The following is a 24133-nucleotide window of genomic DNA, read 5'->3' as shown; positions in this document are numbered from 1 at the left end:
TAAGATGGAATGTCGATTGTGATGTCATGTCAAGGATGTCCAGTATTTTTGTTGAAACCATCTGGCAACCCTACTGAGGCAGCAAAAAGGAGAGGTCAGAGCACAACCATGCAGCTGCCCTGTCTCCATCTGCTGGCTAGCAGCGATGACACTCAATTACAGCCAAAGACCTCAGATCAGGCGTAGGCAAAATGTGGCCTGCGGGCAGGATTTGGCCCACCAAGCCACTGGATCTGGCCCAAGGAAGCAGCAGGGAGCCCCAGGTAGACTCCCCAGCTTGCCCCACAGCCCCACGCACTGTGCAGAAACATGCCTGCAGGGATCTGTTTCTGTTTTAAAACTGGAGGGAAGGGGGGAAGTTTTAGGAGCTGCCCCACCCCCAGCACGTTCCCATTGGCCAGTTTCTGGAAGAAATCGGCCAATTGGAGAGTCTTGTTAGAATAACCGGCAGCTAAGAAGAATCACGCCCCCTCTCCTGGATTCATGAAGCACAAGGCCTGGCGGGCTGGGAAACATTTTAAGTCTGCAGGTAGGCAGGCTAGTTTGGCAGCTGGCAAGTAAGTCTCTTGACCGCAGCCTGCTTCTGGCATCCCAGCCCTTCCCCGCCCCAACTCTCTACCCCTCTCCCCCCAGTCAATATACCCAAACCCACTGTCTCCCTCTTACACCCATGCCCCCTCCCAGATCTGGCACCTCAGTCTCCTGCCCCAGGTCACAATCCCCTCCTACCCTAGGTCACATCCCAAACCCCTGCATTCCAGTCCCCTGCATTAGGTCACAACCGCCTGCTTTTTTCTAACTCCCTCCCAGACTCCAGTCTCCCTCCTACACCTCAGTCCCTTGCCCCAAGCTTCCTTCTGCACCCAACCTCCATCCCAGACCCCGCACTTCCTCCTTTAATATCTTGGAAGAGTGCAGTCCTCGACCACTTTCCAAAATCTTGGGAGTGCCCATCCCTGCCTCAGATGCTCTAGTGATAGCTGAGGGATAAGGCTGACAAACTCCTAGACTTGCACAGAAGAGTGGGGAGAAAATATCCTCCTCGTCCAACCCGTTTCCCACGTTACTTCGCACTGAGCTTTCTCCTGCACCATTAAAACACATGTCAAAGCCTGCATACAGAATAATTGCCTCCCAGGCTGTGCTGCCTTCAGAATCCGGCAGGTCAAATTCCATTCTCAATGACATTGGGGGCAATCTGGAACCATTTCCACTGGCTTCCCAGAGATACACCACAAAATTTGGTCCACTGCAATAACATCCCCTTTCCTGCTAACATTTGTGAGGAGGCAGCTACTGGGGGTGAGGGTGGAAACCTGGCCAGCCCTCTGTCTGCTCCAATCCTAGGATTTCCTAAAAGTCCCACATGTCCTGAGAGCACTGGAGTCTTACGGAGAAGATCTATTACCTTCATGCTGCCGTGGAGTCGACTCCCTTGTGGATACCGGAGAGGCGCGATGCAGATGGCTACTAAACGCCGCCCCATGGTCCTCGTAGGAAAGTGGGCTGCGGCGTGGCTTTCCGGGCTCGGGGACGATCACAGGGGCTCCCCTGGTAATTGAACCTCCGGGGTTTGAAACTGGGTTGGGCCTGCTTTTCAGGCTCTCTTCATAACATGCTCTTTCCAGAGTCCTTGGGTCTTGCATGACATCCAGCGAGTGCACCGAGTGAAAAGTGCCCCCCGGACTCCCGATGATTGACCGCACGTCATGCTTCTTGGCACTTGCTGAGGAAGAGTTGCTGTCATATTTCAATGGGGTACCCTGGGGAAACAAGGAAGAAGAGAGTCATCAAAGTGGGGTAGGGAACACCCCTAGGCAGGCTCAGCGCAGATCATCGTTTGCTCTGTTAAGGCGTCACTAGCACACTGTGCTTGGCTTGGGCCCCCAAAGCACCCCAGTGACTTGGAAACTAAAGTCCCACTGAAAATCAACAGGCCCTGTGCTATAGAAATAGCAGCAATCCTGTAGCTAGAACTCTAATGGTAAAACTCTGAGCTAGGAGGTAATGCATCAGCCTGTGACAGGTCAGGCTGAGCAGAGACTCCCATTCCCATGAGAATCAACCGTCTCCAGGTGCCAGAGGCTAACAGAACATGGCATGTCAATTCGCATTCCCCGCTGTGCCTCACCAGAAGATGAATCACCATTGCTGAGCATCTATATCCACTGCATTCTCCCCACCCCTCCAGAGATATATGATACACTCAACAGGCACAAGTATTCTGCTAGTGAAATGCTTCCCGTATGGTGCAAGTCCACAAAACGTGCCCCAAGCACTCGACCCTCAGTTCCTAAAGCCAGTTTGACTGAAGGTAACAGATCCTGCTCTTAGTAACACCTACGTAATCCAGAGTAATTCCAACTCATGTCAGGGGATTCACTTTGGATTTACACCCATGTAACTGAGAACACATCAGAAGCCAAGAAGTTTTCCCATGTTGGGGGTTGTGTGTCTCAAACAGTGCAATTAGAAAGGGGCACTCATCATTAGAAAAGGGCCCAAACTGGTATAATTAATCTGATCCCACCACCCCAGTATCTGCTGAGGGTGGGGAGGAAGGAGAATAAGGGAGTGTCTTGTAGCTAGAACCTGCACTTCAGGGTCCCTGGTTTTACAAGGAAAAAAAAAACTTGACTAATGACATTTTTACAACTCCACAACCATCTTAACATCTTCCCATCTCTACTCAGGTCAGCTGAAGTCTAGCTAGCATGGCTAACAATAGCTGCCAAGACACAGCAGTGCAGGCATTGCACAAAGCTAGCAAGGGTGCAAGCTAGGCTTGTGCTAACTTCATGGCATCTATGATCTGCACTAGTGAAAGAATTGCTTGTGGTGTTTGCTAGGATTTAAAATACCCTCCAGACAAAAATCCCTACAAAGAATTGCTCTGAAAGGTCACACTCCCACCAGCCTTAGGACACCCATGAAGGGATAGGACACACAGCCCATTGTAGAGGTTTTTTAACCACGATGTCTCCTGACACCCTGCCTGCACACTGGGCCCAACTGGGAAAAGGGCTAATTATGTGCCAGACTTGGCATATTTCAAAATAGGGGCCAAAGTTCTAAGGGATGCACCCCATGAAGGCCTCTCTTCAACCCAGACCTCCTTTATCCCTGGTGTCCTTCTGATCCCCTTTGCTGCACAGAAAGTAAACCTGCCCCTTCCCAGTACACACCTGTGTGATAGATCCGTCCTTCAGAGGCCTTGCTGCCACTGGAATGTCAGGCGTGCGCCTTAACTCTTCCCTGGGAATCTCATGAATTGATCGTCCAGCTTCCTTCACCGTGGCAACGAGGCCCTCGTGAGCTGCTTTCATTTTCAAGAGAGTGAGGCCCTCATGAGGCCTAACCTTGTAGGTGTCAGACATGTCCCTTGGCGGAGTGTTTTCTCTCTTGAGCTGTTTGGCTTCTCTTCTGAGGTAATCCTCATGGCCCTCCACGTAGGAGCGTGGGATTCCTGAACCCCCCATAGGAAGGTAATGAATCAGTGTGATTCTCCAAAGAAGCAGGTTCGTGCAAACAGAATGCTGAGCCTACAGCCTCTGCCAGGTTGTTCACTTGCAAAGTCACTACAGAGTCTGGGCGACCCAACTGATTCTGTATCACTGCTGCCATACAGGGTCTTACACACCAAGAGCAGGGTTTTTCAGAAACGTTCTGCTTTGGCTCAGCTCTGCTCTTAGTGAGTTTCCCAATGGGAGTATTACCAGTGACTTAAACAAGAGCAGAGTCAATGGTTCACTTCTGAAAAGCTCACCCCCATCAGGCAGCAGATAGCATTATTACTATTGTGAATACCTACCTCTTACCTACCCCCATGCATCAGAAGACCTCAAAACACTTTACATTATCCCTATTTTACAGATGGGAAAACTGAGGCACAGAGTAGGGAGTAACTTGTCCAAGGTCACCCAGCAGTCCAGTGGCAGAGCTAGAAGTAGATCTCAAGTCTCTTGACTCTAAGTCAAGTGCTCTACCCACTAGGACTAACTGCTTCTCCAGACTCTGTCTAGATCTGCCATGTGTCTACAGAACCAGTGGGACAACTCAGTCCTTAGTTCCTTCTGCTGTAATTGCAACAAGGGTTAATCAATTCCTTTTGCACATGAGGAAATTTCATAAATCACAGCCTGCCCCCTATATACATACCTCCTGATGTGGATACTTGCCTTGAGTAATTGAGCCCCGGATATGATGTTGCTCCTTTAAGTTATGGGGACTGTGTCTGTCAGGTGGGATCGCTCGACCCATTAGTCCTAGAAGAGGCCAAAGGGAACAGTCAGAAATTAGCAAGGAAGACAGTTTACTTGAATCTGCTGACATTTTCATTATATTTTAAAGGGACACTGACAACTGACATCTAGTTTACATTTTTTTTTCTCCAGTGCTACTAGCACCCACTGGGATTAATTCAACAGACAATTTACTATTTTTCCTTTTGCACTGCTTGTTTACATCTTGTACTCGGGGGACCAAAAGGGTAGACTAGTCTGTTTCCCTTTGTTTCTAGCCAGTTTCCCTTTCTTGTTTTCCTACTTTTGCACTGTTTGGATTCAAAGCACTGCTAGGGCAGGTTTCAGTTTAAAAAATCATTTGCGGGCCCACACTAATCATCTTTCCTGGAAATCTTTCCTCAGATGCATGTATGTCAGTTACACACTAATTCCCCCCCCCCCCCCAAAAAAAGCATATGGCTAGATGCTAACATCGTCAACAAAAATATGATTAATCTAAACATAGATAAACAATCAGGCAAACTTTTACAGAATTGTAACTTTAAAACTGCATCCCTCCCTGCTTTATAAACCAGAAACCCGTTTTGCCCCTTCCACAGCAAAATGTATCTTTTCCCTGCTCTCAGTTCCCATGCAGCTCTGGAGCAGTGGTGGGCTACCTATGGCCCACTGAGGATCTGTGTGTGGCCCACAAGATATTGTATTCACAAGTGCCCATGTGCATGTTGCCAGATTGCAATGGTTTCCGTTGCCAGATTGCAAAAGTTTCCATCTGTGTCGTTTTTCCTACCAGCATTACTAAAGTCACACGCACGTAAAGCCAGGGCATGGGAAGCAAAATGCATGCTCACTGCATAGCACATTGACTGTGAGAGCCGTGTGCTCCCACTGCATCCAGTCAAAGTGCTGCTGTGGTTCCATCGACACACTCTGCAAATTCTAGGTGCGCGAGCGCAGTTAGTGAAACTGCCCTATCCCAGGAGATCATCTTGGTTACGACAATCTTGTGGACCACTTAAGATGCCACGCATGTCAACCACTCCCTAGCCGAGGCTTCCCGTTGCTGATACAGAAAGAATGAAGATGCCACTATTAAAATATATAAGCCCTTTAAATAAACTAGATACTCATATCCTAATCCTACAAACACTGTAACACTTGTAAGTAGCCCGAGTGAAATATGATCAGAGATTTCACATGCATAGTTACTTCATTATTATTATTATTTATTACAGTAGGGCCTAGAAGTCTCAGCAATGGACTAGGAGACCATTGTGTTAGGTACTGTGTGTACGCACGTGTGCGCATGCACGCACACACAAAAAGCTTATGATCTTATATGTGCAGAGCTAGCCAGCTGGGATGCTAGATGAGTAGTAACTAGGCTCTCTTGGCAAAAGGGCTAGAAAAAATGTCTATTAAATAGTGGGGTTTGGGTTTGTAAAACCCTTTTTAGGGTTTATTTTAAGAAAAACCATTTATTTATAGATAAAATTATCAGCTGATGTCCCTTCAACTGTTACAGTTGGGACTTTCCATGGGAGATGTGTGCCTGTCAACCCTGCTGAAAATCATAGCCTGTGTCTGTCATTTAAAACAACTTGGCCATTTCTGTGCAGAGCACAAAACACCAGTGTTGAGAAGGACAGGTAAATTCAGACCCATTTTCCTGGTAAGGTCTGCAAGTTCTCGCAGTATTGCTAGACCCAGAAGAGAGACGTGGTTGTCACTCTCACACGTACATGCAAATACACATATACACAAGCATGCAGCAAAACATGGTTTTGGTTTGGATGCCTTATTTTAAATGAATTAAACTAAGAGCCAGAAGGCATGTGCCTCTCCTCCAGAACAGGCTGCCATCACTCCTGCTGCTGTTAGTAGACTGGGGGAGTGCTCAGGACTGGAAAGGTGCTGCATAGTTTCTGCTCCTGTGCTTGATTACAGACTTGACACCACTGAAATATTCCCCTGAAACCTACCTTCTATGCTAGTAGATGACAAATCACGTGCTGATAAGCCTCGGCTGATTCTCCCCTCCATCATATCGTAGGTCCGTTTGGTACCAGTGGTCTCGTGAGAAGCACCAGCACTTCGGTTGTCCTCCTTGGGGCACGGGGAAGCACCAACTCCACCTAAGAAAGAAAAGAAGGTGAAGAAACAAGAGCAGCATGAAGAAGGGGCAGTGAGCAAGCGAAGCTGTTTGCTGTCATTTCACGTCGTCCGCTAAAGGCTCAGTCCCCATGGAGTGAGGTCCCACAATTCAGTTTGCACTCATCAGGCTTTGTCACCATTCCAGTATGCTGCTCGGTTCCAGGAAATTCAGCTGCCCTCTCCTCCTTGCCTGCCTCAGACTTCAAATTCCATGGCCTCATGTTTGGGCAAGAGCATCCGTCTTTCCCCCTAGCCAAACAGCCTGTGAGAAGTTATGGAGAAAACTCTGCTCTGGTGCAGGCAGTTGAAACTCCCAATGAAATTAGCCCTGTGGCACAGCTTCCTGAATACCCCTATTGTTTCTGATCTCATCCAGTCTCTCTAACATACACTTTGAGACATTCCCTAGATGATAAAATCAGTCAAAGGGGAAGAAGCAAAGCAGAAAAACCTTTAGCATCAAAACTACCACACAGAACATTCTTGTTACTTTAATCAGAGCCAAGATGGACAAACTATTCAAAGGTAGAGGAGGCTATGAAAAATCCAAGGCACCATAACTGAGACTGGTGGAGAAAGCACAGAATCAAGCTACAGAACTGAATGACGCCTCAAATACTTGCTCCACTTCCAATTTAAAATAGATTGTCATGCAGAATTATGGAAATTCAAGATGAGCAAGACCTATTGGGCTATTAAATCCATCTCCCTGCCAATACAGTACTACCTAATACTGTGCTGTTAAGCCTATCTTCTTGCATCTGTCCATTCATGAATCTGTTTGTTCAAGAGCTCCTCCCTAAAAAGTAAGAGCTAGGACCACCAAATTTGGTATGCAGCTTCCCCCTTCCTTTTCCTTATCATAACTTAAAGCAAGAGAGAAGTCCCCCCCAAACCCTGTTCTGATTCCTGCATCACTCCACTCTGAGTCCCTCCTCACCCCCTACCCTGACTCCTGCACCTCCCATACTCCAGCCCCTTCTCAAGCCCCAAGCCACCCTCAGCCTCCTGTCCTGATAGCACTACATCCCAAGGTCCTGCCCTGCCTCCTGCACCCACCCCCCCAATCCCTGAAGGACTCCAGCAATGCTGAGTAAGTCTTCTAGTATTTCCAAGAGGGGGCTCTCCCCTTTTCCTTTGGAAGTCTGTTCTATAGCCTGAAAAATATATATCTATGGTTCACCATTGGATTTGCATGAGCAAATCCATCCTGCAGCCACATTATTTCCTCCATAATGCAGCCCACTCCATGGTATTTACAAGGCGGTTTATGACACAGCTGAAAGCCCAAGGTTTATGTAACAAGTTCCAAGCTCCACAATTGGCTCACGCAAGATAAGCTCATTGCCTGTTATCCCTGGACTAGTCCATCCTGCCAAGGAATGCTAGTATCCTAATCCTTTCCTCTCATGGACACCATCTCTAGGTTTGCATACAGAAAACACAGAAGAAGTTTAAAACACTGGTTTGGTCACATAGAGTTTGGGAACAAAAGTTCTCTTTTACAAAGCAAGTAATGAATAAAATAGGATTATTACAACACAACCCCCCGCTATGAGTTTCTGCAATTACCATACAATCAATCCCAAAAGATCTTAGGGAAAGAGTCTGGGAAAGAAAAGATCAATCTTGGTCTCCCCTCTTGGCTTCAGACTCATTTGACATGAAAAATCAGCGGCTGATGTTTAGAAAACAGCCAGGCATCTTGAGACACACGAAGGGGGTAATGTTGCTGTATCCTGTTATCAAGTAACATCTGTTCCAAAGAGCTCTTCTGCAAAAAGGAACGCTGCCCCCCCCCCTACTCTTTGTTTCATGTGGGAGGGAGGCAGGAAATAGATTAACAAGAAAGAAAATTGCTCAGAAAACATGTCCCTTGCTTGCAGAAGCCATTAGCAATCACATGTAGAATGAGAATAACTAATCTAGCACAATTCAGCTTGCATATGCTATAGGATTTTGTCTCATCAGAGTCCTTTTATTTCTAAGTACCCTCACAGCACTACAGAACTTGCCATTTTTCTGCCTGCCTGCCAAAACTCATAATCACTAAACAATTTAATTTAATTTTAACACATTTGCCACTGCATTTCAAACACTGTCCCAGGATGGTCTGGGGCAAGGAAACAGTCAGGATATTATGGATCAAATCATCTTGTATTACAGGTCCAAAGAGGAGAGGAAAATCAACCATACACACAAATCCAAGGTCGCTAGGGCTGCTCCTATTTTATAAGAGTTACTGAGCTATTCGTATGTACAGGGAGAGGTGGCCTAAAAATCAGATGTAGAAAGAGGCTGGTGGAGACAGTATGAAAGTGAATTAAATGAAGCCTCATATGCTCTCTCCTCTTCCCATATGAAATAGATTTTCATGCATAATCACAGAAATCTGAACTGGGCAAGACCCATTGGGTTATAGAGCCCGATTCTTGTCAGTGCAGAACTGTCTGCTAAGGGACATGTTCAGGTCTGAGCACAGGCTTGAAACAGTGATAACTCCCAAAAGTTCATTTCAGTTCTCACTTTCCCTCCGGCCTTGGGTGAATCAGTTGCCTCTGCTGCCCTGAGAGAATGATGCTAACCTCCCTCCCCCCTATATTGTTTGTATTACCGTGATGCCAAGAAGGCTTCATCTGAAATCAAGGCCTCACCCTCAGAGCATGGGAGAGTCCTTGTCCTGAATCACTGTCAATCCACACAGACGAGATACATGAATGATGGGGGAGAGAGAAACTGAGGCACAGACAGTCTGTGACTTGCTCAAGGTCATACAGCAAGTCTGGCCTCATGAACCCAAGTTCAGGGCCACAGCCACTAGGAAAGTGCTGCCACTATGGGTTAGATGTTTGTATGGATGTTATGAGAAGTAGACGTCACTATCTTCATTAGATGTGTAGTATCACATGAAGTCCATGCACAGCAGCCTGGGGGCTTAGTGGGAGAGGCGCATGTGTCACATGAGCCAGATGGAATTTGGTTCATAGCTTTCATTTACAGTTCAGTCTCTCCATTTTGTAATCCCCTTGGGTCTGATTAACAGCTCAGGCAGCTAATGCAATGATGAAACCAGAATTTGGCACTGGAGAGGAGCTCTCGCTTTTCTCCGCACTGCAGCATGATTTTTAAGACCAGCTATTTGATGCTAAGTGCTGGCTAAAGAGCTCCAGTTCTCCTTGCAAAGACAGCTTAGAAATATTTCCAGCCTGGTTTTCTGGCAGTGATTCGGCCAGCTCTCCCTGAGGCTACAGAGAGCCCAGCTGGGGCAAAGTTAAGCAGTGAAAGGAGAGGACTGGAGATTTACTATGCATGCAGTGCCCACTGGGCACTGCATAAAATCCTTTTCATGCTCAGCACCGGGAGGTCAATGCAGTACAAGAATGAGTCCACTGAGGTGGCTCCAAGCTTAAATTCATGAGCTGTCAGTAATGGTAGGGTTTTAACCGTTTTGCTGCTGGCGTGGGGGTTCGTGACTACTGTGCAACAGTCCAACTATTAGCTGTGAAGCCAAGGGAGCTCTGGGAGGCACAGTGATTAAACACCAGCAGTGCAGGCTGTGTGTGCACTCTGATCTACAGAAGTTGTGTGCCAAGTGCCTGGACATCTGACTATCAGCATAAAAGAACTGCTGAGTGTCGATTCTGGTGGAAAAGCTGGACCTGGCGGGGAGGGGTGCTGACCCCCATCTGGCCCATCCTGGGCATGTGCTCTTCTCCTTCAGAGAGCTGTGAGTAGAGAGCTGTGCTCTGTCAGTGCACACACTGGCACACACACCACATGCCTAGCAGGAAGCCGGACAATTGGTTCTGGAACAGAAATGAGCAACAGCTCGTGGGCCAGGCTTGGAGCTTGTCTTTTCATATTCTACCCTTATGCTTCTGCTTCTAACACAGAGAAAGTAAGACCCACTCACAGGCACGCCCCTACCAACAACCTCCTATTCTGCCCTACAAGTGCCTCCAGGAGACCACATCAAGGACCAAGAGCTGGGTCAGGAAGGAGGGGAAGCGGCGCACATGGTGGTGATGAGTGGTGGAGAAAGAGCCAAGCTAAGGCACATTCTCTCCAGTGGCTCCTTCCTCAGCCCAGCAGCATGGTCAGTGCTCCACACTGGGTCTTCCCACTAGCAGCCAAAGCGCCACTCCCACCTTTTGGCTTTGTTTTGTGGTCAGCAAGGCCGCAGCAGCAACGGACTACTCCTGGAGGCTTCTGTTCTCTAGAAAGAGATGTGAGCTGTGGGGATGTGACACAGCAGACGAAGAGCAGATCTGAGAGACGAATGAGGCAGGTGGGTGCATTTGAGATTAGGATCTCGTCCTTAGTCATCTCTGCCTCACATTCAGAGCAGAAGTGAGGCATCCGTCAGTCAGTTGTGCTCACCATGCGTGTTCTGGCCAGGCACCAAAGGCCCCTGCTTCACTACTGGCTGGGTTACCAAGCCCCTGGCCCAAGGGCGGTGGTCTCTGGAAAGCAGCATCCTGTGCTTTCAGACTCAATGGGATCAGTGTTTGGCTACACCAGTCCAACCCCCAAAGCTGGAGGAAGAGCAGTGTGCAATGGAAGGGGTGTATGGAGGGGTCACTGGTAAGCTTCACATCTGCTTCTCTCTTATGGAAGCAACTTGAGCTTCTGAGGAAACGGCAGGCTGACTTTTAGGGCCACCCTGCCACCTGAGAAGCGGGCTTGGGAAGGAAGTAACAGCTGATTACTGAGTGCTGATACTATAACACACAGATCTGCACTCAGCAAGGAAGTGCTGGAACCTGTGTAGTGGTTTTGGGGGTGGCTGGGTGCCATGGGCTGGCAGTATCACCTAACAGCGATACTCCAGTGTGGAATGCCTGTTGGCAAGAGTGCAAAGGCAATGTTGCCTAGTGGCTACAGGCCAGGGGCAGGCTGGCTCCTGGCAAGAGACCAAGGTACTTTGCCTAGCAGCAGTATTGAGGCAGTGTCATTTAGTGGAAAGCATGAAGAGGGAAGGGGAACCCGGAGCCACCCTAGTGGACTGGGTTCTGACCCAGTGCCCATCACAACAGGGCCCAGACAAAAGTCCGGGTGCCAATATCCCAAGTGTGTTCCCTGGGTCACTGCTTGCTATCATCCCAGTCCCTCCAGCGTTGTCCCTGGTGCTGGACATGGGGTCCCTCTGCTCTGGCAGTTCCCTGGCCAGCAACAGCAAGTCATTCCCTTTGGTTCCTGCAGTTGATTGGCTTCCTGTGTTGCCGCTAGGAGACTGGACTCCAGGGCTTGGTGCAGTCCCAGACTGAGCTGGATTCCTGGCACAGGGAGCATGCTCAGCAGGAACAAGGAGGTATGGCCTCTTGAGCCCAGAACAGCTCTTTAACCCTTGCATCATCGGTGTGAGGTTGTTATAGCCTGTCACAGGAATGCATGTTGGAAATGGTGTTTTTCTTAACACCATCAAGCCAATCCTATATTTTAAGAGAGGGGAAGAGTTCCCTGTCTGTGTTATTGTAACACCATGGAGATTAGTGGAACAAGTGGCTGGACTTCCTGCCATTCACGCGGTTGGCTGTATTCATGCATTCATCTCAGCCAGGAACTGATGACAGCTTAGGAGCTGCCCTGCTGTAGTTTACCGACAGTTTCACTTCTCAGAAGCAAATCTCCCATGCTTGGGGTCACAGTAGTGCTAGGAACAGGTTAGGGAAAAGTGGAGACACTTTTAAGTGGCAGGAGAAAAGTCAGTCAATGGAGAGCAAAGTAAGTTCTGCTACACGGTATCAAACCGAACTGCTGGAGTAGTGCACTCTCAGCAGTGTCCTGGTAACACAATGGGCATATTGGCAGCAAAACTAGCAAGCTGGAGAAGAGAACAGAGCTTGGAGACTCCACTGAGATGCAACACTGTGTCCGTGTCCTCCATGCTCCAAGAGGGACTGGGCTTCCCTTCCACTGGCATGCCCTCTAGGGCAAACGAGTGTAATGGCCAGGAATCACCACCTCTTTGCAGGCCCCAAGAGCATCAACACTTCCTCAGTTCTACACAAGTGGGCCCCTCCGAGTCAGCAGCCTATTATGAGCCATGTCTCTGGCAGACCGCAGGTGGGGGCAGGGTTTAACAACAAGGAGGAGGCCACCCAAGGAACGGGCACACTGAAATTGTCTCTGGTGCAGGTACCTGTGGGCTTCTATGAAATGAAGAATGCCATGGTCCAAGGGATGGAACACTTCAGGGAAGTCAAAGGAAACAACGGGGGATAGGAAACAAGATGGCCACATAGAGGGATGGAAAGTATGTGTGTGTGGGGGGGAGAGGTGAGACGGCCATGCTGGGGGGAGGGGAAGTTCATCTCATGCTATCCCAAGTTACATTGTGCACAGAGTCCTAATTCACATCCACGTTATATTTGTATAGGTCTCACAAAACAAGCTGATTCATCCCAGTGATTCTGTCATTAGCAGCATGGTTTCTGTAGGCTTACAAGGAGACACATGACTTCTTATGCACTGTGTGAGGCTCACATGCGGGTTTCCTTGCAGCGTAGCCACCAGACCCATGGCTCCTGCACTGGGGCGGAGCCAGAGGCTCCTCACACCTGCTCTCCCCTGCCCTGTGTGTTACCTGAAATGCCCTGCCAGATCAGTGTCAGAGGATGGAACAGAGTCCTGACTCCCAGCACTGTGCTCTAACCACTAGGTAGGACTCCAGAGGTCAAAGCCATCCTGTTCCCAGGGAGGCCAGCAAGATTTGAAGGCCGAGATAGGACATGACAAGAGATGCCCCTGTACTCCGACTCCAGCTGCTTGGCAAACACTTTAAAGCCTTCTCTCCTCGACAAGTGGAGCCAAGGGTGTGATGGGCTTTGCCACAGGCCCCAAGTTCCCTGGAGAGGCCCTGACTCTCCCTGACACCAGCAAGTCCAGCTGGAAGGGCAACCAGAGTCCCCATGTACTTCAGAACTGGCAACACTGTATGGCCCTGCTGCTGCATGTTCCCATGGCAACACCAGCTCAGCGTGAGGCACAGCGCCCTGATGAGGTGCTGGGATGCTGCAAACGTTGGGCCACGGGGCTTTCAGCACTGCCCCCTTGTCCAGGACGGGCCCTACTTACTGCTTTCCACATCCAAAGGAATGTTCATCTCAGGACAGAGGGCCCAGTATGTGCCCATCAGCTCTTAGCCAGAGCCTTTAGAGGTATCATGGCTTCCCGTGGGCATAGCCCTAGAGACTGACACCTGTAGAGCCTCCTCCAAAGGAGAAGCTTCATACCCACTGCTGGGCACACTGCCCCCTGTCCTGATACCAGCGTGCACAGGTCGAGGGAATGAAATGACCCACAATGTGGTTTCATTCGATCCAGTGGAAACCAGGAGAGAAGATCCCTTCTGCACAAAGAGAGAGAATTCCTGCTGATGCTCTCCTCTCAGCTCCGCTAAGCCAACTGCAATCCCATCAGCGTGTTCGCTGATGCCCAGCAATCTCTCCAGGGGTCCCAACCGAGAGCCCCACTGTGCATTGTCCACACTTGCACTTCAGAAAAGATGCTTCCTTCCCTGGAGCGCTTACAGCCTACATGTGCATATGGCTCTCATGCTGACACCAGCAGCTCTTCTAGCAGCACACAAAAGCCCACAACTGCTGTGTGCATCAAAGAGGAAAACCTGGCCCTCGGACAAGACCACAAAGATCAGCAATAGGGGGGAAATTACTCTGGAAATAAAAAGGGGATACTGGCAAGATACGCTGCGTGAGGTTTTCTCAAACAGTTTTTAGCTCCTAAACATTAGAAGCATGAACCGGATGCCCTCCTGCCCCCCAAAATAGAGAGGATTCCAGCTTACCATCATAGGAGAGCACATGGCCCTTCTTTCCTTCATAGATGACATGTCCTTTGGGTAAGGTATCCTCTCTCACCTTCTCCACTCTGCTGGGGTTGTCTTCTCCAATTATTCTGGTAATGGTTCCTTTGTACAGCACTTCAGCTGGGGTGCCCTTGGAAAGCCACCAAGATCCATATTTAACAGTGTCACAAGCAATTAAGTGAGAAAGCTCTCTCACACACAGGAATGCTCTGTTCCAGAAGGGAGGTGGAGCAGAGGAGAGAGAGCACAGCTGAACTCTGCTTCCTGTCAGGGCCAATAGCAAGAAATGTGCAGCTTAATTATTGATGAGGACAATCATGAGGAGTGGTAAAAGGTACGTGATGTGGGTAAGGTTGCTGGGAAGAGACAGGGGCGAGTACAATGCGGAGATGACAGGCATTGCATTCAAAGGCTCGAAAGAGACGGAGTGAGTCTGCCTTTCATTAGATCCAATTACAGAGCAGTGCAGGGTCTTTTACCACTGGGCAAAGTAGGAATGAAAACACCAGCCCATGTTGCTTGCTCCGGCCACTCTGTGCTTTTCAAAGGAAACTATCTGGTTTCTTTTCATCCCGCTGGATTGAAGGGACAGGCACTATTACAACTCTGCCTTCCCTGGGGCTGTCTTAGTCATGGCCAACACGATTTAAGCATTTTCCTTTCCCATGGGACTACTATCACTGCAAACTATTTTCTCAGATTAATACCATAGGGCACAAGTTATCACAGAAATATCGACCTTCAAAAGGGCAGGCAACCAAGCAGTTTGGGCCCAAAATACAGGACCATTCATCATTCCGTCATACCAGCTTCATGTCAGTCTAATGCTACAGACTCGAGTGGGGTTACTGGCAGAGTAGAGCGGAGAGTCGGGCCCACAGCTTTGCTTTTAAATAAAGAGAGGGGACCAGCTGTTTATGCAACTCCTGCTTCTCCATCACTCTCTTCCAAATATCCATGCAAACAGGCTAGGTGTGAGATCTGAAAAGGCATTTGGACACCCAATTCCCAGCAGAAATAATGAAAAGCAGGCGTCCAAATCCTGAAAGAAGCCTTGAATATTCTGCTGCCAAGCCTTCCATCAGTCAAGGTTGCTGTGAGTTTGCAAGCTGCTCACAAGAGCATGTGCAAGAGGGAAACTGACCAGCCTAGTTTCATGATGCAAGCTGGAGCGAGATGCAAGAAACAATCAAAACAGCTGTAAGGGTGTAATGCAGACGAGGAAAACTGAGAAGAACCTTGCAGGTGTTCCTCTAACTGTAAGTGAAATTCACCCCAGGGCAGAGAGCTGATACCAGTGACCTTCAAGTCCTACTTAAGGGCTGAGGCACCCAGACCTTGCACTGGGAAAATTTGCTTTATAGGAGTGCTGCCACGGCCAGAGCCAGGAATCTAGCTGCAGAGAATTTATCCCTTTTTTCTGTCTGGAAATTATCTGTCAACAGATTTAGATTTTGGCCTCATTTAGTTACTTGGACTCATTTGATGAATGTTTCATTGGAACAAATTTCAGCCTGCCAGGGAGCTTGTGAATGATTTACTGGGGTGCAGTATAAAAGTGCCTACACTGGTACAACTTATTCCCATGCCCCTATGGGAGTAGTTCCTTTAGGCAGGCACAGCTGAGTCTGCACTAGGGGTGTATTGCTTTCTCTATAAAACGTGTATGTGTGGACAAGTTCTGTTTACACACTGGCCTCTTTTCCGATTTACCAGGGCGCCATCCTAGTGGCTGCTCTTTTCTGGAGCATACAGGATGGAATTAGCAGGGTAACAATCCCTCACCACATGTGCCCTGGCAGCCTACCAATCCAAGCAGTGGGGTGAGGTACCAGAATGGACTTGCATTCTGCTGTTCAAAGCTATAATCCAGACAATGCGAGTCACGTCAGATGAACAGGCCACTCTGAATGCTATGAGATGTCTGTATGACTGGAAGGGGGGGAATAAGGAACCTGATTCTAACCTCAGTACTCCAAAATCATGCTGCTTGTGGGTCGCTCTGAGAAGTCAGGACAACATGTCTCATTCCCACCCCTTTGTAGAATGAGTCTTTGCTTCTTTTTAAGCAGTCAGACCAGCAGCTACGAAACTGCTTGCTGCAGAGCGTGGATAGTACGTGTCACTGTACAGATTTCAATGCCCTGATTGTCTGCTCTGATCCAGGCTCACAGAAAAGCTCAGTGCCAGCTTCCCACTGCCAGGTAAGTTTCCTTCCTGCAGCGGACGTGTTTGCAGGGGATTTGAAAGCGAGCGATGACAGACAGCTTGGGAGCAGAGCGCGCCCAATTCGATATCTGTCTTCTGGGAACCGGAGGAGTAATCTGAGATCAAGTAGAAGCCACAGCGCTGGGAGCTGCCCCAGGAATCAGGAGCATTGCCCTCCCGTCAGGAGAATAAGCAGGATGCTGTGACGTGGGGCATCACGGGCACTGCTCAGAGATATCAAAGCCCTTTGGCCTCCACGGTACAGCTGCCAGACATGCTGCAAAACAGCTTAGCATATTAAAGCTGCTCTGAGAGTTACTTTACCATTCAACCAAACCAAAGAGGCAGCCTTACTTACCACTGCTCTTTAGTTTATATGAAGAATACAGGAATTCTATGTCAATTAATTTGCTGGCTCTGAAACAGTGTCCAATAATACGATGCCAGGATCTCTTAGAACTCTTGCCTAACCTTACTAGCCATTGTTTTTCCTCCCACCCCTACATCCTTTCCAGGAAAGGGTATTTGCCACCAGACAACAGGAAAAAACCTTCTGTGCTTATTAGCAGCTTTAAAGAGCTGAATAATGGCCAGGGAAAACTCCCCAAGGGAAAGAGATTGTTTTTATGCTCTCCACTCAGTGCTGAGCAATAGCTCACATGGCAGAATTATCCCCTACTTTGGCAGCTGCTCTTCTAAAGATGAATGAGAGATTAAAGGAAGAGTGCCTTTGTACTGGGTTCAGAACAGCCCTTTGGGCAGGGCCTGGTGAACATACTTCTGCAGCCATGGAAGGAGACTTACTGCACCAATCCCTCAGCTTCATTACCCCATTGGCATCCCATTGCCTTTAGCTGTCTTGGTCGCTCCTTCTCCAGTTTGCCCACTATCCTACTGTTCTCTTCCATCTCCTTTGCCTGCTGCACAGTGTATCAGCAAGATTAACCCCCATCTCACCTCCGCCCCTTGCTTAGGTTCACAAGAACTACCACCACATGTGAAAGGAGTTTTTAATGCAATGGCGCTGTCATGGGTAGTCGGTGAAGCCAGGGCTAGGGGAGGAAGGCCCCTAACCCCACCTACAGCCCTGCCACCTCCGCAAAGGTTCCATCCCCACTACTGGGAGGAAGAGCAGTGTGCGAGTGTGCATGCACTGCCCAGCCATGGGGAGGGGAAGAGCACATTCACCCCAGCATCCCTGGAGCAGCAGAGAGGAAAGAGGCCACTTGGCTCCAAACCCCTTCCTCCCGCCCTCAGGAGCAGCAAGAAGAGAGATGGCCAGGACCTGAGCTGGCTCAAGCTTCCCTGGCCCCGGGATCAGCAGGGAGGCAGGAGGCCACATGGCTCCTGCATCCTCAACCCTGGAACAGTGGGAACACTGGAGGTGAAGTGTGGGCAGGGCCAGGCTGGAGGTTTAGGAAGGCAAAACCTTCCCCTGCCTAAGACTCTGGACACCGACAGGCCCTTTCACCACCAGTGATATCTGTTTACTTTTGTTTTCAGCAGTCATCACTCATGGAACGAAACTGATCTTCAGAATAATCCGCCTCCTTAGTCCAAACCTGCTTCCCTTCCTCCCTGAAGACTTCCCCCTTCCCTGGCTTGCTGGCCAATCTGTGCAGATTGGGAAACAATTGGAGTGGGTGGTGATGGAGGCACAAACTCACTCTGACTCTCCCTTCTTGCCCCAGCTGGATCTGAATTCAGCTCTGCAGAGGAGGGAAGATACCCACTGGGTCTGCCCCAGGGCAATTCATTTCCACCTTCTTTGCTTAGGCCTCTGAAATTCCTCCTGATGGGTCTTGCCTAAAGGCTGAGTCCATCCCAAATCAGAACACATTGCAATCATGTCTATGCACACCAGGCGACGGTCTGCTCTTACAGCAGCCATTCCTTCCCTGCACACCTTACAAACTTCACCTTAAATGCCCCCCACCTGTCAAGAGAAGGAACCTACGTGCGTGATGGATCCGCGATATGTGATGGGCGAGTCCAACGGAGGCCTAGTGCTGAGGAGTCCCTTGCTGATGCTACCTCCTGGGGTTGAGCCCAACGATGTCCCTGCAAGTCACAACAGAGCAAGCAGAGTAAGGTTGCTGAGAGGGTACGGCTCACCTGAAAGGCTGCGGAGTGGAACAAAATCCCAGCTGGTATTGACCACGCAGCCCTAGAGCCTTCAGCACAATAGCTTCATGCAGGGGCCCAGGCCACGTACTGCAGCCCCAGCTGCATTTCCCTGAGCAATCCCTGGTGTTGGGGGATTAGAACAGCTAACACATCTTGATGCAGGCCGATACGTTTTATTGGAGGTACACTTCCAGCAGCCTGGACCTTAAGAATCACTGCACCCCACTGAATTCAGGATCAGGCCCAATCATCCCATGAAAACTGGGGTTAGAAAAAGGAGAGGGGAACCCAGAAGGTTTGAGTGCTAATTCACTGTGCTTGAGAAAGGCTCCCTGGTGGTTTCTGGCTCTGCCCAGCTTGGTGTGAGTCTGAATTTCTCCTCCCCAGCTCCAAACACCAAGGCAGAGACATGCGAGAACAGTCACAAGCCCCTCAAATGGACCAAACCTCTAAAGAGACATAACTTGGGAGTTGCCTTTAGTTGGTTCCTATTTTATCTGCTTCAGTCCTGAACCAACCCACTGAATTTCCTGAATCTGGTTGAACTCATTGGGTGTTTATGAGAGACAAGTACATACACTTAAAACAGAGAGTTCTGTGCTTTTTTGTTTGCTTGTTTGTTTTTTGCACTGCAGAAAGAATTTAAAAATGAAACATTCTCTGGGTCTGTCCCTAGCATGCATTTGTGAATCTAGAGAGCTAGGTTCAGAATGTAATCGGTGCTGCTTTGCTAGCAGCTGCTTTACTTCCTTGATTAGCAAACTGCCCTTCAAAGCCAAGGAGGAAATATCTTCCCACCCATTCCGTCCAAAGCTGGATAGAAGTCTGGGCTCATATCTTTAAAAGGGGCCAGTGACTTCAGGTGTCCAGCCTCAGGCATTTTGAAGACTTGTTCATCTGTCCTCTGAAAATCAGACACACTTAAGAAGTGTTCCCTGTAAGCCGAATGCTTGGGCGGCCACCAGGGGGGATTCAGGTACCACGCAACTGATTAACAGAGCACTCACAGTGGGCAGCATGTACTTCTATTGGTAGTGCACATCTGCATATGCCTCAATGCACAGAACAAAATGTACGCCGCACGTAGATGGAAAAAAATGTAGAGGGCACCCTGCTCTTAAGGTGTTGCAGACTGGGTACCAGAAGCTAAAGAGCAGGCAAAACCACTAGTCACTTTTGAAAAGCTTGGTCTGCTTGATCCCCTTGCATTCCTTAGCAGCCTCCCTAAGAGGGACCTGGTTTCCATGGATCATTGCAGCTTTCCTGCTATGTGCTTACCCCGCAGGATGGTGCTCTCTTGGGATGTCTGCATCACCAGGCTTTCAGGCTGGTTGGCCTGGCTTCTAGGAGAAAGCTGTTCCTGCTTTATGCCAGGAAAAGGCACTAGAAAACATTAATCACACAAGACAACATTTGCACTGGTCACAACCAGACAGCTTGTGTCCTGAATTGCTCTCTGCTTTGTGTGTGTGTGCGCGTGCGTGCTCAGTCTTTAATTGTACACAGTTTCACATTCACAGTTGCTGAAAGAAACATGTCCTAAATAACCCTAGGTCTCCTTGCAGCTGCCGCTGCTTCCGAGTAGCAGATCACACAACTACAGATGATAAAGGAAAACTCATATTGCTGTTCTCCCTTCCGCAAGGGCATCGTTCAAGGTCTCCCGGCAGGGGTTCCTGAAATCTCTTCCTGCCCTGTGCTGCATCCCAGCCCCACAGCAGACCAGAGTCAAATTCACAGACCATGGCAGGATTTAATGCCATTGCTGGGTTTTTCAATAGGGTGAATAATTCTAAGTCTATTAACAGCTGTAACTTTGCAAACTCAGAGAGGGAAACTCAGATCTCAGCTACAGGACTTCAGTGGCTCACTGAGGAATTCCCTGCCCTTTGCAAAGCATCGTGCAGCTGGAACTACTGGGACTGAAAGCTCAGCTGCCGTCTTTGTGAATGCATCAGCCGTTGACTTCTGCCATAAGAAGAATACTGGACTAATTGTCTGATCTGCTGTGGTAGCCCGATGTTCTTAAGAGCTGAGGGGCAATAACCTATCTCCTGAAACTCACTGTGTTTTGCTCAGAGCAGCCCTGAACCAGCCCTCTGTCCCCATCACTCCAAACAACGCTACTGAGTGACAAGCAGATGGCAGAATCCACTTGAGAGGAGGAGAGCTGGGAATGGGCTCTGTATAGCACTGGGCAGGCAGGACATGCCCACAGAGCACTCTCACGGATGGCTTACAACATGCTTTCTCCAGTCCCTGCAGTGCTTAGGACTTTAATCCCTTGCTGTTTCCAAATCTGCAATCTGAACATTTTTGTTGCTTCCTTCAGGCCATTTATTGTTTATCCTACCAGCTTTGGCAAATGTCAATACATTTCCTTCCTTCAATCACACTGCTAGCTTGAAGGTATTTTTAGTCTGAGATCATGCCCCTGACTGAGTCTTCTATTTTCCTAGACTGTTGGAATGTAGCTCCCTCTGCCTCTCTTCTTAGGCTTGGTTAATCCTTTTAGTGGTGGTGTTCCCCTTTGTATTTGTTCTTTTGGTGGGGGCCAAAATGGCACAAAATACCCCATGTGCAATCCCCCAGGACCAAGCACAGCAGCATAACTCCACCTCTTGAATGGCATCTCTCTCTAAGTAAGACAGCTGCACACACATAAAGATTGTGCTGGCTTTTCCCCAGCAGCCTGGCCCTAGATGTTCGTGTATGGCTTGTTGATCCTTTCCTTGAAGGTGGTCCTTGTACACAGCCATGGTCCAGGTATTCATATCCCCTTCCATAGCTAGTATTGATTCATTTCACGCTATGCAGGCTCTCTCCTTTTGCATCTTACATACCCTCCTTGGCTAACCTGAGTATGGTTGATTTCACTTTTCTCTTAATTGATCAAACTATATCAAACCTTATGAATGCCAACACCACCCTCTACTTTGGGACCTCGTTATTCCTGGTCATCACTGAATTCTTCACTCATCTGTTTTCAGTCTAGTTTGGCTATGTATTCAGGAGCTTTACAAATTTCTTTTGGTGGTGGTTGCTCTTAAAACACAAGCATTTATCTAATCACAGTCTTGATTGATACACATTGTTCCATCTTCCCATTCCTAGAATGTAAAGTAAGTGAGGCAATGCAGTGAGGCTTCCTTTCCAACAGCACCTGCTTGTTGGGATTGAACCTCTTCTCGAAGTCCATGCCTGGAAATGCCAGCCTCTCTTTGTGGGCCCTGTCCCAGGAATCAGACCTGCAGGGTCTCAAACTATGACGATCCCGGGAAGCAGCTCTCCCCCTCACCTTGGAAACGTGGAGTAGCATCACCATAACCTCTCCATGCAGCTAGCAAGCACAGGTATGAGAACTGTAGATATTAGTGCCACTGAGCAGTGTCATGTTGTTAACACTGGACCAGACACCGTGTACCCAAAGCCAGTACAGAACTGGCAGTGACAAGGAATACTTCCCCCACGTGACTGCTTTGCCAGTACATCTCCACCTTGGCGCAGGAGAAACCACAGAGAAGGGATTCAGTCAAGTCTCTCCTGAGATCGCCATTGAGTAAGCCAAAGGTGCTGGCATATCTCGTGTGCTAGGATATGTGAGCACACCACCATGCCATTTTCCATAGGTCAGCAGGCAGGAATTTCATGGTCCCTGCTGGCTGGATGAACCCTGTGAATTTGCAAAGCTCTGTATCCTCCCTTCATGACATTTGGCTCCCTAGACCAGCCCTGCCCTGAACAGAGATGGTTGGCTGCCGCTGTGCGTACATGCATGCACGTGTGTTCAGCTCCAGGCTGACGGCAGCTCAACAGCAACAGCTTAGACCATTCAACAAAAAGGCCAGCAGTGAACCCACACCAACCAGTGCCGCGTCAACAGCTTACCCAGTTTCTTAGGATCCATAGTCAATGGCAAGCCCATGGTAATGGAGCCAACAGGAACTTTTGCATGCTCAGAGCTGTACGGAGTGTGGAGCTGAATGGGCACCCCCTAAAATATAAGGGGAAAAGGTCACTGAAAGTGTGTAGTGCTCTGCTAAGAGACTTCCTAAATGGGGTGATCCCCAAGGAGAGGAAGATCATGGGGAAAAAACTTTCACTCAATTATTACACCACCCCTACACCTGGGCATCAAAATGGGAATCTATCAGGAAGCTGCTCACAACAATGCTTGAAAGGATTTTTATTGATAAACGTTGATTTCACCGCACACACAAACGGAAGAAAAAAATATTCCCATTGCTAACAGACCAATTTGCAAATAGGCAAAGAAAGAAAAGTGCTGCTTGAGAATTTAGGAGAGGTTGATTTCAGGGTGTTTCCTTTGTATTTTTTGACTGGAGAGGTTAACAACTGGTGTTTTAATGGTTATAAAGCTTTAGCTTTTTCAGTCTCAACCCCTGTAGTCATTAAATAGTTGTCTAATCCCTCCATAATTAACTACAACTGTGAACATTTAAAATTGACAAAAAGTGAAAAAAATGCTTAAAAATAAATATTGATATTATCCACTGAAATTATAAAACAGTAAAAATCAAATTCTGCTAAGCCAGGTCTTTACTAAACAGCGAGGTCTCTTTCCTCACATACCTCTGAGTACCAGATCACTGAGATACACCTTACCTGAGAAATAGAGCCAATGGGCCGCTCCAGAACAGACAGGTGTTTGGTGGAAGAGATGAGAGGGGGAGGATTGGAGATGTTGGACAACCTTTGTAGCCCAGGCCGAGAGCTCTCATGCAAATTTAAAGGGATCGGGTGAGCTATTGACAAAACATAAATATTATTACGGATTGTTATTTGTATCGGAGAGACAGAGACCAGCAGATACCAAGGGGGAATGGAAACAGAGGCCAGATACAGAGATTCTATAGGCCGGCTGGTTCTAACTGTAGCTTTTTTGGCATTGCAGCCATTAAGCCAGTGCATCTCCCATTGCATTCTGGGCTCTGTAGTTCCAACACCCCATTGCATCTCTGTATTGTAGATGGGATTGTCTACTCCACGCTAGGCAAATCAGATGGAGTTTCTAGGCTCCTGGCATGGAGCTTTTGAAGGGCAAAGTTTCAGCAGTTTTCTCAATCAGAAAGAAAACAGCTGCGTGGATTTACTACACAAGGTAACCTTGTGACTGAGACAAATACCATTTGACCTTTCATGCCATACAACCCCAGCCACTAGACTAAACTGACTTCCCCTGAAGAAGAACCCAAGCCTGTGCTCACCTGGTAGATTGTACTGAAATACATGTGTCTCAGTCTGTGGGGAGGTTTTGATCACATCCCGAGATGACACTTGGTAGGGCAACACAGAAGGCCAGCAAGAGGTGGCTATCTGCTCTCCACTTAGCTTTTGTCCCTCTGTGAGTGATGAGAAATGCACTGTTTTTTCTGCAAGGAGAAAAAGCACAGAACAGCTTGTCACACCTGTGAATTTGCACATCCAAACACAGTATTGCAAATCAGCAAGATCTTACAGAGATCTGCAAAGGGAAACAACAAAAAAGGCTCCTTTCCTTTGGTTACAGCTTGCCTGCAGGGTGATTTACCACATGACAATCCAGGGTGTG

At 48.5% G+C, this 24133-nt stretch overlaps 1 protein-coding gene and 1 long non-coding RNA gene across 31 annotated transcripts in view; one reads left to right on the top strand and one right to left on the bottom strand.

The window, feature by feature from the left end:
- The window catches only part of NCOR2 (nuclear receptor corepressor 2), a 494549-nt gene that overhangs the window by 39821 nt on the left and 430595 nt on the right, over positions 1-24133 (bottom strand). For 28 of the 30 annotated variants that reach the window (XM_075898492.1, XM_075898501.1, XM_075898496.1 and 25 more), the window contains 10 exons: positions 23790-23954; positions 23188-23327; positions 22450-22555; positions 19840-19944; positions 18392-18495; positions 14206-14356; positions 6227-6379; positions 4179-4265; positions 3186-3466; positions 1409-1763 (listed from right to left, as the gene is read on the bottom strand). In XM_075898492.1, coding sequence (XP_075754607.1) covers positions 1409-1763; positions 3186-3466; positions 4179-4265; positions 6227-6379; positions 14206-14356; positions 18392-18495; positions 19840-19944; positions 22450-22555; positions 23188-23327; positions 23790-23954 — 1647 coding nt within the window. The remainder of the gene's footprint in view (positions 1-1408; positions 1764-3185; positions 3467-4178; positions 4266-6226; positions 6380-14205; positions 14357-18391; positions 18496-19839; positions 19945-22449; positions 22556-23187; positions 23328-23789; positions 23955-24133) is intronic. The other 2 variants (XM_075898490.1, XM_075898508.1) reach the window with 1 other exon arrangement.
- On the top strand, positions 30-6644 carry LOC142818504 (uncharacterized). Its single transcript, XR_012895999.1, has 3 exons — positions 30-263; positions 1348-1800; positions 6298-6644. It is a non-coding gene; the product is annotated as an uncharacterized LOC142818504 (long non-coding RNA).

Source organism: Pelodiscus sinensis, chromosome 15 (genome assembly GCF_049634645.1).
Source record: "Pelodiscus sinensis isolate JC-2024 chromosome 15, ASM4963464v1, whole genome shotgun sequence".
Lineage (NCBI taxonomy): Eukaryota > Metazoa > Chordata > Testudines > Trionychidae > Pelodiscus > Pelodiscus sinensis.
The sequence above is the reverse complement of the archived record's forward strand: the minus strand, read 5'-3'. Positions and strand labels throughout refer to the sequence as shown.